The following is a 14856-nucleotide window of genomic DNA, read 5'->3' on the forward strand; positions in this document are numbered from 1 at the left end:
ATGCCCCCTTATGGTCATTTCCCCCTTTGTTTTGGCCTCCTCTTGTCTCTCGATCCTACCGAGAGACAAGATGGCGGCCGCTCCGGACTGTTTAGAATGTTGACAGACACCGGAGAGCCAATCAGCTTCGCTTCGCGAAGTTCCGTTACGCGTAAAGTACGCGAACCGGAGCGCTGCCCAGAGCGCGCTTACAGATATGTATCTTTTTTTTGAACGTTAATTTCTCAAAATCCACCGGAGCACATATATTGAGACCTAGCAAAGGCACATCGGGCTAACAGTCCCTACAATTTTGCCAAGTTTCGTGCAAATCCATTCAGCCGTTCGGGCTAAAAGTGAGGCCAACCGCCCTATGGAAATTAACATTGGAAAAACACGTTTTGGGACCCCCTTTTTTCTCGGCCCCCCCTTGACGAACCCCCCCAAATTTTCAGGGGCTGCTCAGAAACAAAATGTTCCATTTTCCTGAAAATTTCAGCCGATTCCGTCCACAAACGCCAAAGTTATTGGACATAGAATTTTCAAAAATCCCATAGAGAAAAAATCCTAACTATATATACCTACTGGCGACCGCCAGTAGGTATATATAGTTAGGATTTTTTCTCTATGGGATTTTTGAAAATTCTATGTCTAATAACTTTGGCGTTTGTGGACGGAATCGGCTGAAATTTTCAGGAAAATGGAACATTTTGTTTCTGAGCAGCCCCTGAAAATTTGGGGGGGGGTTCGTCAAGGGGGGGCCGAGAAAAAAGGGGGGTCCCAAAACGTGTTTTTAACATTGAGTTTCCCATAGGGCGGTTGGCCTCACTTTTAGCTCGAACGGCTGAATGGATTTGCACGAAACTTGGCAAAATTGTAGGGACTGGTAGCCCGATGTGCCTTTTGTAGGTCTCAATATATGTGCTTCAGTGGATTTTGAGAAATTAACGTTCAAAAAAAGATATATATCTGTAACAGCGGACCGGGCAGCGCTCCGCTACGCGTACTTTTCGCGCAACGGAGCTTTGTGAAGCGAAGCTGATTGGTTCTCCGGCGTCTGTCAACATTCCAAACAGTCCGTAGCGGCCGCCATCTTGTCTCTCGGTAGGATCGAGAGACAAGAGGAGGCCAAAGCGAAGGGGCAAATGACCATAAGGGGGCATAGTAGATCCTCGCTGACCCTCTAGGTTTGATGTGGAGGTTTTAAAAGGGTCCCGCGGGGCAAAAAAAAATAATAATAATAATAATCGAACGGCTGAATGGATTTGCACGAAACTTGGTAAAATATTAGGGACTGGTAGCCCGATGTGCCTTTGTTAGGTCTCAATATATGTGCTCCAGTGGATTTTGAGAAATTAACGTTGAAAAAAAGATATATATCTGTAACAGCGCTCCGCTTCGCGTAACGGAGGTTTGCGAAGCTGATTGGTTCTCCGGCGTCTGTAAACATTGCAAACAGTCCGTAGCGGCCGCCATCTTGTCTCTCGGTAGGATCGAGAGACAAGAGGAGGCCAAAGCGAAGGGGCAAATGACCATAAGGGGTCATAGTAGATCCTCCTTGACCTCTTAGGTTTGATGTGGAGGTTTTAAAAGGGCCCCACGGGGCAAAAAAAAAATAATAATAATAATCGAACGGCTGAATGGATTTGCACGAAACTTGGCAAAATTGTAGGGACTGGTAGCTCGATGTGCCTTTGCTAGGTCTCAATATATGTGCTTCAGTGGATTTTGAGAAATTAACGTTCAAAAACAAGATATATATCTGTAACAGCGCTCCGCTTCGCGGAGATAAAATTATATCTGTATTACCTAGCTGTTGCTAACACCAGTTAGCGACGGCTAGTAAGAGATAGCGACCATCTTGGGCCCCACTTTGCATGTGAGTGATATTTATCACTAATGACATGCAAAGTGGGCGTGCCAAGATGTTAGCGACTGGAAACAGTCGCTAACATCGCTATCTCCTATTATCAACTTTTGGAAATATTCGAGATAAGCGCGAATATCTCCAAAAAGTAGCACCTGCCCTGAGCAGTTCTTAGCCATGTTATCCAATGGGAGGTGGATAACATGGCTAAGAGCATTAGCTCGGTAATGCATGAATATCGCTGAGTTTTCAGCGATATTAATGCATTGCGGTCGTTTATTATCGTATTTGCGATAAACCTTGATAATAGCAAGGTTTATCTGCGATAATTTCTGACGATGCTTAGCGGTAAAAAAATCGTTGCTAAGCATCGTTAGGGATAAATATCGCTTAACTTTGGTAATATGCCCCAACGTCTGTTAACGTTCGATTCGAAGGAAATCAGGAAGTGTTGAAAAAAATTGTCTGCGCCATCTTGTCTTTTTTCAAATGCCACACTTTTGTCGTGCACGGCAGCCATTTTAGATGCCTTGACCAGACCCACTCTCTGCACGCTGTCGATCCTTAGCATGGCTCCCCACCCTCGCAAGCATCTCCCCCAGGCAGTGGTCACCCCCGCTTTCTGTCTTATGCATGGGTAATAAACCTCCCCCCATCTGCGCTGCTCTTCCCTGAGAATCACACCCTGTGCCCGCCCGACACCTCCCTTTCGCCCTATTCACTACCGCACCCTCTGACACTCCTCTTCCTCTGTGTCCGATTGTCCAGGCCGGTCCTAGGCTATCAGCTAGCCCTGCAGATGTAGTTTATGGCCCCAGCTGTAAAGAATCACCCCTCTTCAAAGGAGTTATAGTAGATCAAGGCCCACACTCGATGAGATTCGTCACAGCAGAAGCGTTCCTATTATCTGAAAACCATCCTGTATTGTGATTGGGGAGGGGACCGAGCCTGAAGCGGAAGATTCCAGGGATGACTCTTTGTACATCAAAGTTTTTACAATTATGTGTCACATTAAAAATATATAGCACTCCGACAAAGTAGTAAGATTATAAAACTTTAATAATTTATAAATATATACAAGAAAACAAAAATAGTAATAACATATAAACATTTTTATGGAAAAACAACGAAGTAGCGGTCGGCTGTGCGAATAGTCCCAACGCAGCACAACGTCCAGATTTCCGGCGTGGGGCGTCGCGGGGGGTGGGTCATCAGTAGCAAACTGTTGTGCGAATAGTTCCAAGGCAGCAGAACGCGCTGAAATCTAGATGACACAAAAGTGATGTCTAGTAAGTTGCCACCCAGCAAATAACGGCGTGGGGCGTCGCGGGGGGTGGGTCATCAGTAGCAAACTGTTGTGCGAATAGTTCCAAGGCAGCAGAACGATGGCACAAAGATGATGTCCAGTAAGTTGCCGCACTGGTTTTGGTATCCTACAATGCTGCTCCGAATAACGGCGTGGGGCGCCCCGGGGGAGGCGGCGTGAACGGGCTTCTCCAGGTGGAGTGTCATCTGTTGTAGTGGGGCGCCCCTTTACCGTTTCAGTTGCCATTCCGTCCGTTTTTGGTCCACTGTGTCAAAAGCCGCAATTCAGCTGAGTTGCGCCCACTCTTGCGGTGCAGCGATAGGCGGCTGTCACAAGACTCTCAAAATGGCGGCAGGCTCTTTCCTTTTTGGGCCTGGTCCACTGAAATGGCCCTGGGACACCTTGGAAATCGGATGCTTGTCTGCTAGGTCTTGGACCCCATTATCGAAAGCGTCCCCTCCGCCTTGAGGATTTATCAAAAGTTTTGGGGGCCCCCGACTCCTGTAGGCTTCTGGTGGGGAGCGGTTGCCATGATTGCTCGCGGAATGACCACGACGGAGCTACGAGATGGTGGTGCTCTCATGCTGACGCCAGCTTCAGTCTGAAACATCCAGAAACAAGGTGGGGCTTTCATCGTTTGGGAAAAAAAAAAGTTTTCATCCAATGAAAAGTGTTGTTTTTAGGTCATATGATCAAGCCTTCCATCATTAGGAAACCAAAAGTAAAATGAACCAATGAAAAGTTTTATAAACAAGTCACATGACCTGTTATGCGGCATAGGGTATAAAATGCGGAGAAAATACGTTGGCACGTGAGGCGGCGTCAGTAGCGGACCGATGTGCGAATAGGCCGAAGGCAACACAACGCGCCAAGATCCGGATGGCACCGAGGTGGTGTCCAGCAAGTTGCAGCACTGGTGTGGCCATCCTATAATGCTGAAAGTCGGCGTGGGGCGCCCCGTTGGCCTGTGAGTTTGCGTCAGTAGCGGACCGATGTGCGAATAGGCCGAAGGCAGCACAACGCGCCAAGATCTGGATGGCACCGAGGTGGTGTCTAGTAAGTTGCCGCACTGGTGTGGCCATCCTACAATGTTGAAAGTCGGCGTGGGGCGCCCCGTTGGCCTGTGAGATGGCGGCAGTAGCGGACCGATGTGCGAATGGGGCCAAAGGCAGCGCAACAATATTTTCGGAATAGAAGACACCAGAAGGCGCTGAGATGCCAAGATCCGGATGGCACCGAGGTGGTGTCTAGCAAGTTGTGGCACTGGTGTGGCCATCCTACAATGGTAAAAGTCGGCGTGGGGCGCCCTGTTGGCCTGTGAGATGGTGTCAGTAGCGGACTGATGTGCGAATGGGGCCAAAGGCAGCGCAACAATATTTTCTGAAGAGAATACACCACAAGGCGCTGAGATGCCAAGATCCGGATGGCACCGAGGTGATGTCTAAGTTGCGGACCGATGTGCGAATGGGGTCAAAGGCAGCGCAACAATATTTTCTGTATGGAAGATACCACTAGGCGTTGAGATGCCAAGATCCGGATGGTACCGAGGTGATGTCTAGCAAGTTGCTGTACTGGTGTGGTCATCCTACAATGCTGAAACTCGGCGTGGGGCGCCCTATTAGCCTGTGAGATGGCGTCAGTAGCGGACCGATGTGTGAATGGGGCAAAGGTAGCGCAAGAATATTTTCTGAATAGAAGACACCACAAGGCGCTGAGATGCCAAGATCCGGATGGCACCGAGGTGGTGTCTAGTAAGGTGCACTGGTGTGGTCATCCTACAATGCTGAAACTCGGCGTGGGGCGCCCGATTAGTCTGTGAGATGGCGTCAGTAGCGGACCGATGTGCGAATAGGCCGAAGGCAGCACAACGCGCCAAGATCCGGATGTCACCGTGGTGGTTTCATAGTTGAGAGGCACTTCATCTGCAGTGGGGCGCCGAGATCCGGATGGCACCGAGGTGATGTCTAGCAAGTTGCTGTACTGGTGTGGCCATCCTACAATGCTGATAGTCGGCGTGGGGCGCCCCGTTGGCCTGTGAGATGGCGTCAGTAGCGGACCGATGTGCGAATGGGGCCAAAGGCAGCGCAACAATATATTCTGAATTGAAGACACCACAAGGCGCTGAGATGCCAAGTTCCAGATGGCACCGAGGTGGTGTCTAGCAAGTTGTGGCACTGGTGTGGCCATCCTACAATGGTAAAAGTCGGCATGGGGCGCCCTGTTGGCCTGTGAGATGGTGTCAGTAGTGGACCGATGTGCGAATGGGGACAAAGGCAGCGCAACAATATTTTCTGACTGACACCACAAGGCGCTGAGATGCCAAGATCCGGATGGCACCGAGGTGATGTCTAGCAAGTTGCTGTACTGGTGTGGCCATCCTACAATGGTAAAAGTCGGCGTGGGGCGCCCTGTTGGCCTGTGAGATGGTGTCAGTTGCAGACCGATGTGCGAATGGGGCCAAAGGCAGCGCAACAATATTTTCTACAATATTTTCGGAATAGAAGACACCACAAGGCGCTGAGATGCCAAGATCCGGATGGCACCGAGGTGATGTCTAGCAAGTTGCTGTACTGGTGTGGCCATCCTACAATGGTAAAAGTCGGCGTGGGGCGCCCTGTTGGCCTGTGAGATGGTGTCAGTTGCGGACCGATGTGCGAATGGGGCCAAAGGCAGCGCAACAATATTTTCTGTATGGAAGATACCACTAGGCGTTGAGATGCCAAGATCCGGATGGCACCGAGGTGATGTCTAGCAAGTTGCTGTACTGGTGTGGTCATCCTACAATGCTGAAACTCGGCGTGGGGCGCCCCATTAGCCTGTGAGATGGCGTCAGTAGCGGACCGATGTGTGAATGGGGCAAAGGTAGCGCAAGAATATTTTCTGAAGAGGAGACACTACAAGGGGCTGAGATTCGGTTACCACCGAGGTGATGTCTAGCAAGTTGCCGCACTGGTGTGGCCATCCTACAATACTGCTCCGAATAACGGCGTGGGGTGCCCGAAGGGGGGGGGGAGGCAGCGTGAACGGGCCTTCCCAGGTGGAGGCTCGTCTGCTGTAGTGGGGCGCCCCTTTACCGTTTCAGTTGCCATTCAGCTGAGTTTCGGCTGCTCTTGATGCTACAGCGACAGGCGGCTGCAACAGGACTCTCAAAATGGCGGCCTGTTCTTTGGATTTGGGACTGGTCCACTAAAATGGCCCTGGGACACCTTAGAACTCGGACGCTCGATTTTTTTTTCCTTTCCTGTACATGCAAAAAAAGGTAAATGTCCGGTACGTTACACGCTTCATCTGCCACGATGAACTCTCCAGAGGAACCGAAAAAAAATATAGTTATGGTAACTATACCATGCATCGTCATATGGAGAGGTGGCACCAATTAATTATAGTGCTGCATAAAAGAGAGATTTGGAGGAGAACCCCTGACCTGCTAGTACATTCATCAAAGAAGTGGCACTGACAGCATCAGAGGCAAGGGAAACGGTCCCAAATATTTAGAAGAACTTTGGAAAGATTAAAATGACATGTTTAGATTGTGGCAAATTAATTTCATGTGGACAGATGAGTGTTACTCTAATAAATACAGCATATGAACATCATCATAGTCGAGGGTTGGTAGAGACATTTTGACTATATCCTGGACCTGCCCGTCCTCGCCCAAAATGGCGCCGGAATAAATGGGACTCGTAACTCCTTGTTGTGTACTGGTTGCAGAACCTTGAAATCACGAGATACGTATGCAGTTTTGAAGCACATGGCGGGCGGGGACGAGAATTGATTGAATATTTCGACATCCCTATTGATATTAAGTTCTGATGTGTTATTGATTACTGTACTATTGAAAGTTCGAATTAACGTCACCCATGGTACTTGCCCGCAAATGTATATGTAGATAATTTTATTGTAACTGGCCCTGTCGTATTTTAATTATAAAATGTACGTCCACCGATTCCGTAACTGTTAGACACCTTAATTCTTGCAACCTAATGGCCCGCCCGTTACGTTCCTCTACAGTGTAAATGTCTACTCATCATATACGATTACAGTTTGCTCCGTGGCCGGCCCACGTGGTTATAGGCTCGTATTTGTATAATGAAATTTTCACAATAAAGGTTTTTAAAAGAAAACATGGTAGTAGTATATACATTGGTAAAGTTTTTAATAATAGTCACTGTTTTAGAATCATTAAAAGGCAAGTGAAATAAAGCAGACCAATTACATGAAGGGTAAAAGGTATAATACGAAGGAACGCAGTAAAGATAAATGGTCAAGGGCTGTTGTGTTTTCTACTCCTGCAACATAAAGTGATCGATAAGAATCTCATATTCAGGCGTATCGGCGACTAAGACAGCAGGTCGACCCTCGTTTGCTCAACGGCTCCGTCATGGGACGAAGAAACGCTCTTTTTCTCGAAAAAAGAATATATTTTACTTGCAGGACAGTTGTAAATTTTCCGGGAAAGTACATTAGCCTGGAACATTATAACATATATTTAAGAAAAAATAATGTTCGGAAGTAATAAAAAGCGTAATTTTTAGGTCATATGACCAAGCCTTTCATCATTAGAATAAGAAAAGTAAAATGAACCAATGAAAAGTTTTATTAACAAGTCACATGACTTGTTATGCTTACGTTACGCGCTGCGCGCCCCGGATGACTTCCGGATGCGCTAACGCGGCGCGTCATATGACGCATTACGCGACAACGCAGGTCCAGAATATAGTCAAAATGTCTCCACCAACCAGCGGTCGGAACACAACCCCTTTCAGCAGGCTAAATAGTTCTGTTAAATGACAACAGAAGGGACAGGCAACAAGAACCATCAGTCAAAGAGGGGAGGGCTAGTTCTTCTCTACCGGGTTACATTGGGGCGCTACCGGAACTGATCGAATTGGTAGTCTACAGTGTTTCTGGATGTTTCAGACTGAAGCTGGGGTTAGCATGAGAGCAGCACCATTTCGTAGCTCCGTCGTGGCCATTCCGCAACCAATCATGGCAGCCGCTCTTTATCGTTATTTTGGGCGGGGTGGGTGGCGGAGCCGAGCTGTTTTGCAGCCATCATTGTGTGGAGTTCAGTTCATCTCACTAGTTTTGTATTTGTCATGAGGGGTTGTTCCTAATGTTTCTATTTTAGCGAGGTCAAAAAGAGATCCCATTAGTGGCCTACTGATTTTGCTTGATTCCTTTTCTTTTTTTTTTTACACGATTTTTCGTTATCTGCAAAGACTAAACAGAGTATTGCGACTCTGTGTTTGTTTGTAAATAGAGAATGAACCAAAGAGAACCAATTCTAAAACAGTAAATACTTGGATAACAATCAATCAAATGGAGAGAGAAGCAGGCACGACGTATTACAATGGGGGCAAAGGCCTGCGTTAACTACTCTTCACTATGTGCAAAGAGAGAGTACTCCTAATAGAAATGAGGGGGGGGGCACCATTCAAAGCAGATCAGTGTGCATAAACACGAAAATGTTTTCACTTACCACGTACTTGACATTCGACAGCTTATGATATTTGCTATTAAAAAACCATTGAAATTCACTGAAAAAACCATAGGTTATAGACCATATATAGTTAGGAATTAGCATTTACAAAACCTTGAAAATTCACTGAAAAACCATAGGTTATAGACCATATATAGTTAGGAATTAGCATTTAAAAAACCTTATTTTACTCACACAAAACCATTGAAATTCCATATATAGTTAGTTGCACTAACTATATATCGCGCACCCGCAATCCACTGCTGATCATGTCACATATTACATCATTCATGACATGGTCAGTGACATCACTGATGACATCACTGATGACATCTCAAATGACATCACTGATGACATCACTGATGACATCTCAAATGACATCACTGATGACATCACTGATGACATCTCAAATGACATCACTGATGACATCACTGATGACATCTCATTTGACATTACTGATCACATCACTGATGACATCATTCATGTGATAATACGATGAACCTCTTCAGACTCTAATATAACCTTAGATACACTCAGTGTAAACAGACACTCATAGACTGTCACTCATCCATGGAGTTACTCAGACACTTAGTCAGTCATGCAAAGAATCAATCACACCTCCATTTCCTCAACTATACAGTTATACACACCTTACTTATTCAAACATATACTAAAACATATTTACTCACTTATACAATCCTGGATACAAGTTCACAATGATCCATACAGCCACTCACACATTCACTGGCTCTTATGCACAGTTATTTATATATGTCAACTCTCACATGTACTGTGTTTTACATATGTACTTACTTTGACATGTAGCACTGAGATATCCATTCACTCACCAATACACTCATGCACACAGTCAACCGCCCATACAGCTGTTTCCACATGCACTTTTGAACCCATACATCTAGTCAATCAACTGCTCACACATCTATGCAGAGAGTCATACACCTCCCAGCCACCCACATACACACTCAGTCTCCCATACAAATGCTTGGGCAACCAATCAATAACCCATACAGTTAATCATATAGCTAAAGATCAACACATGCAGCAGTTTACAGAACAACAGACATAATGATGCACAAATTAAGACAGTTTAGTCACTAACCCATGCACTCAGTGAGACACATTTAATCAGTCACTCATACAGTCAGCCATGCCCCTACTAAATCCTTCATCAAGACACTTATACATCCACTCATTCTTCAATATGTAAGACATATTTTAACTTTACAGAATGATACAGTCACTGGATGTAGTCATCAGTGATGTCATTTGAGATGTCATCAGTGATGTCATCAGTGATGTCATTTGAGATGTCATCAGTGATGTCATCAGTGATGTCACTGACCATGTCATGAATGATGTAATATGTGACATGATCAGCAGTGGATTGCGGGTGCGCGATATATAGTTAGTGCAACTAACTATATATGGAATTTCAATGGTTTTGTGTGAGTAAAATAAGGTTTTTTAAATGCTAATTCCTAACTATATATGGTCTATAACCTATGGTTTTTTCAGTGAATATATATATATATATATATATATATATATATATATATATCTGATAAGCTTATTATTTAAATATCTGACATATTTATTGTGAAAACACATGTTAAAGCCAATATGTAATTAAGGTTGAATTGTTATTACACTGTTTTAAAGCTTGTAGAGAAGTATATTGTTATAAAGAATCCCACTGCTTACCATAGTAGGCAAGGCTTTGCTTTTGTATACTACCTCTCACAATCACTCTGGATAGAAGATTTGCACTGTGATCAATTCTGCCGGACCTCTTAGGAGGGATGTAGTAATTTTGCATACATTTGTATTTTGTAACTGTATGCCTGACTTATGAGGAAACGTATAATCAGTACAGTAGGTCTGTGTTGTTTATGATGACAAACCAGTCATAAAAACTGTAGGCCTGATTGGTTCATTAGTATAAGTTATGATCTGTGTCGTAATTGTTTATAATGAACATTTATGAGAAAAGTTTATTTTGTCATTGGGAAACATATATATTAAAACCAATAGGCCTTTAAAGATTGATCAGTATTAATATTATATTAAATGAAAGCCTGTTAAGTAGTTTTATTTTATTACCGATTGCTATAGTAGTCAAATTATTTGGGGTTAGTTACCCACTCTGGAAACCCTCAGGTAGATCATTTATGCTGTGATTATCCCAGCCAGGTCCTCTTAGACGTTTTGTAATTTATTTTGCAATCTCTAACTTTATATGCATTTATAATTTGATGACATGACTGAATTCCTTATTGGTGTATTATGGGAACACATAAACTTAAATAAAGTAGTCCTTAGGCTGGCAGGTAGGTTGATGAGCCAATGAGAAAGTCTATAGGCCCATATTGGCTCAATTGGAAAATGATGTCTACTGCCATTTGTCTGCTCTGTTTATTAGGAACAGTTATTGCAAAGACATTAAGTCTGACTGATTTATTGCGAAAGCATTTGTTCAAGCAATAGAACGTAATGGGTGGATGCTTATTACTAAGTGTTACACCATGTATGCATGCATTTTTTACTAGGAATCTCACAGATACCATGGAGCGATGTGCTTTGGTGTTTTTCCCACACTCTGACAACCTTTGGCGGCAGAAGATTTGCAATGTGAAAATCTGTGTTAGTTCCAGGAGGGATTTGTTTTCTTTTGCTGGCTCTATTTTTGTACATATTTGTGATTTAATGAGAGTATGTCTAATGGCTGCCTTGTTCAAAACTATGGGGCTGATTACTTCTCTCTGTCTGTCATCATCCCGGGGATGTAGACCACCCGCCTACAAGGCAGCGGTTCCACAGGTGGGATTCCAATGCGGCCACCAACACAGCGGCTGCATGTGCCATTTTTTCTATTGCTGTGGGTGCTGCTGGCTGCAGCACCCACCACAATGTAAAAAAAGCACTTTTTGCATTTCTCTGCACTACATGGCAGGCACCATGCTTCTGCTTAAGGGGGCCCACTACGGGGCCCCAAAGTCCATCCCCACCAGTCTTTCAATGGTGGGTGAACCGCCATGGAAAGGCTGGTGTGGAAGGACCATCCTAATTCCTACGCCGGTGCCTGGTAGGCACTGCCACCATTCTGGGGTTGCAGAGCAGTCCGACAGGCAATAGGAATGATTGTTACTGTCGGACCCATGGCAGTCGGGCATTCCGCCCACCAGCACACCATCAAAATAGGGCAGGTGGGAAATGGTCTCATGATGGCGGTGAACCCGCCACCGACAGCCTGTCAGTGGCAGGCTCACCGCCATTGTAATCAGCCCCTTTATGTGACAGCCTGTCGGTGGCATGTTCACCGCCATCGTAATCAACTCCTGAATGCATAATATGGTAGGCCTGAGATTCCAGTAGTGACATGAGAATGATGTGCATTATTTGCTCACTGTGAAACGTTATGTCTGCTGCCATAGATCTATTTATCATGAAAAGTTATGATAAATGACATAGACAGTAGGTCTGACTTTTTATTGTGCAAAGCATTCATTACATTACTTATTTGCTTCTTATAGGCTGTAGACATCCTTTTTGGTTACATGGAATCTCATAGAGTACTGCAGTAGGCACAGGGTTTGGTGTTAACAACTCCCTGGGGTAGAAGATTTACGCTTTAGTAATATTTTGTAACCTCTTTTAGAGGCACATGTATTTTTGTTATATATAATTTAGATAAAATGTTAAATATGTGTTTAGAGAGTTACCCTATAATTTTTCTTTTTAAGTATTGCTGAAAAGTAACACCTGTGTATGATGTGCAGTATTGCAAGAGAATGAACATTAATCTTACTAAATGGCCTAAAATAATTATCTACTGTGAAACGCGTGTTTATGTGATGGCAATCAGCTAAGGTTCTTAACTGCTGCCTCTATATACAGTAGTGGATGGCAAAGGTAAGAGCGGTGGGCAGTAGCGGTCGGTCGTGGGAGTGCTGCCGGGCGGTGACGTGGGATGGGGACAGGCAGGGTGGGGGGAAGTAAACTGTGGATTCCGGCCGATTACAGGTAAGTAAACATAAAAATAATTAAAACGAATTTCGTTGCACGCACTGCATCGCATTTGGCTGTGGAGCAGGGCGGGGAGGGGGTTGTGGTGGAACTCGACAGACGACAGGATAAGTAATATTAAATAATACATAAACTACTTACTTTGCGCTCGCCGCATCGCTGCGTAAGTGTTTTTATTTATTTATGTATTTAATTTTACTCAAACCTTCGTCTGCCGAATTTCACCACCCTCCCTCCGCCACCCACTCTTACTTGGGCGAGCCGCTACTGCTATACTACTGTGTACATCAAAGGAAGAAGAGCTCTTGCATAGACATATTGGAGAAGACATTTAAAAGAAATGCAATGCAAAGGTTCTTTCAGTAGATTAATTGAAGGTGCTGTGCCTAGCTTATTGTTCCCAATAATATATTGCAAAATGCATCTCTGAAAAGTTTTGCTAACCACTTTTCAGCTCATTATTTCAGATGCAGAGACAGTAGGCGAGGATGCAATTTGGACTTGTAGCCTGAACATGTGGCTCACTTTCCCCTTCAAGAGTTTTTTTCCAGCCCTTGATAAAAGTTTTTAAAATGCGGTAAAATATAGCTATTTTGTCAAATCATACCGAAAGTGTCATTTATATCTGCTTTTAGTTACATTTCCTTTAGTGACAAACTGTTCTGGATAAACATGTTCTCTAATAACTTGAACATCTCACTTCTATTATTCATAAATAACCTCGGTGAAACAGGGAGAGAGGCAAGGAGAGCTGGAGAGACAGGCTACATGGGACGGGGAGACATAGAACGAGCAGTAAGACTTTAACTAAACTCCTAACTAACTTGGCAGTAAATATAAATACATAATTGATGACTGATGCTTACTTCAGCATATAGTTCCAAAAAACTAAATTGGACATGAAAGTAAAAGTACTACAAGATATTGACAAAAAATATAATAAAAATGCTGAATATTCATACTTGCAAGAAACTAGTCAACAGAGACGAATGGGGCTGTGTGTGAAACATTTTCAGTGACAATAAATTGTAAATGTTTTCTTTAATTATGAACGAAAACATTTTTCAGTTTACGATCGGTTTACAAACACACTGTGTTCAAAACGATAAGTAACGGAGACAGCGACAACCGCAAAACATTTATTAGTCACCATAAATCACTTCTGAAACAATCCATCTGGAAAGCTAATAAAAAAGAATAACATACCTCCAGATTCGGCAAGTTTGCCTCTGTAAATTTTATCCTCCACAACATCTGTCCAATAAAGCAAACTCTGGTTGAAATGGAAATCCAGAGCAATTGTGTTTCTCAAACCAGGAACAAGCAGGCTATAGTCACGCTTGTGGAGATCAATTCTCCTAATCTCATGGCGAATTGAAAAAATGATGAAGGCCTCAAAAGGATCTGAAACACAATGGGCAACAGTACAATAGGTAAGCGCTGTGTGAGGTCAAATATAAGGAATGCAGAGAGAGAAAAGAATCGGGAAAAAAGAAAGTTTGTGCACCTTGGAACTTTCTTTTTGCCAGTGTCTGTTAATTAGATTTTCAACAATCAGTACATTAAGACAGAAGAGAGAATTGCATAGTATCGTTGTCGGTTTTCAGACAGGCTCGATGCATATATTGGCGCCACATTGTTCAATAGTTGTAACATTTAGTAAAAGCATGACATATTATGCAGGTTGTGGTGAAAGAGGTCTAAGATAAAGGAGACATTTTAAGGGTGAAATGCTTGGAGACACCCTGAGCTCACCCTGCCAATATAATAACATCTATTGCTGTATCTATGCCGACTGACATGGAAACATGATGGCGCTCCAGAGATGTAAGGGAGTGACTGAGGGAGAGTGATCGGGCACCACACAGCAGGACCCATACAGAAAGACCAAAAGCCAATGGACTTACAATAGAACTAAACAAACGAAAATCAAAAGAAAGAGGGAACCTCCAGCTGAGTAGGGTGGGGGGAGTGGAGATGGTGTCAGCGAGTGTTATAGACCTACAGGGGGAAAAGAGGGTCGCGGTGGGAGAGGGGGCCCCACTGGGAGAGGACCACCTTCCATCACTGCCCAACAATGTTGCAGGTGCTAATGTGCTGCCACGCATGTGCGTACAAAGAACTAGACTAGATGCACAAGTTCACAAGCGGCTAGTGTTTTCTACTGGGGCCACTTAG

General features: G+C 44.2%; 1 protein-coding gene across 1 annotated transcript in view; it reads right to left on the reverse strand.

The window, feature by feature from the left end:
- The window catches only part of LRP1B (LDL receptor related protein 1B), a 3812342-nt gene that overhangs the window by 1766026 nt on the left and 2031460 nt on the right, over positions 1-14856 (reverse strand). Inside the window, exon 24 of the mRNA XM_078683424.1 lies at positions 13885-14082. Within this exon, the coding sequence (XP_078539550.1) occupies positions 13885-14082 (198 nt within the window). The remainder of the gene's footprint in view (positions 1-13884; positions 14083-14856) is intronic.

Source organism: Lissotriton helveticus, chromosome 3_1 (assembly GCF_964261635.1).
Source record: "Lissotriton helveticus chromosome 3_1, aLisHel1.1, whole genome shotgun sequence".
Taxonomy (NCBI): Eukaryota; Metazoa; Chordata; class Amphibia; order Caudata; family Salamandridae; genus Lissotriton; species Lissotriton helveticus.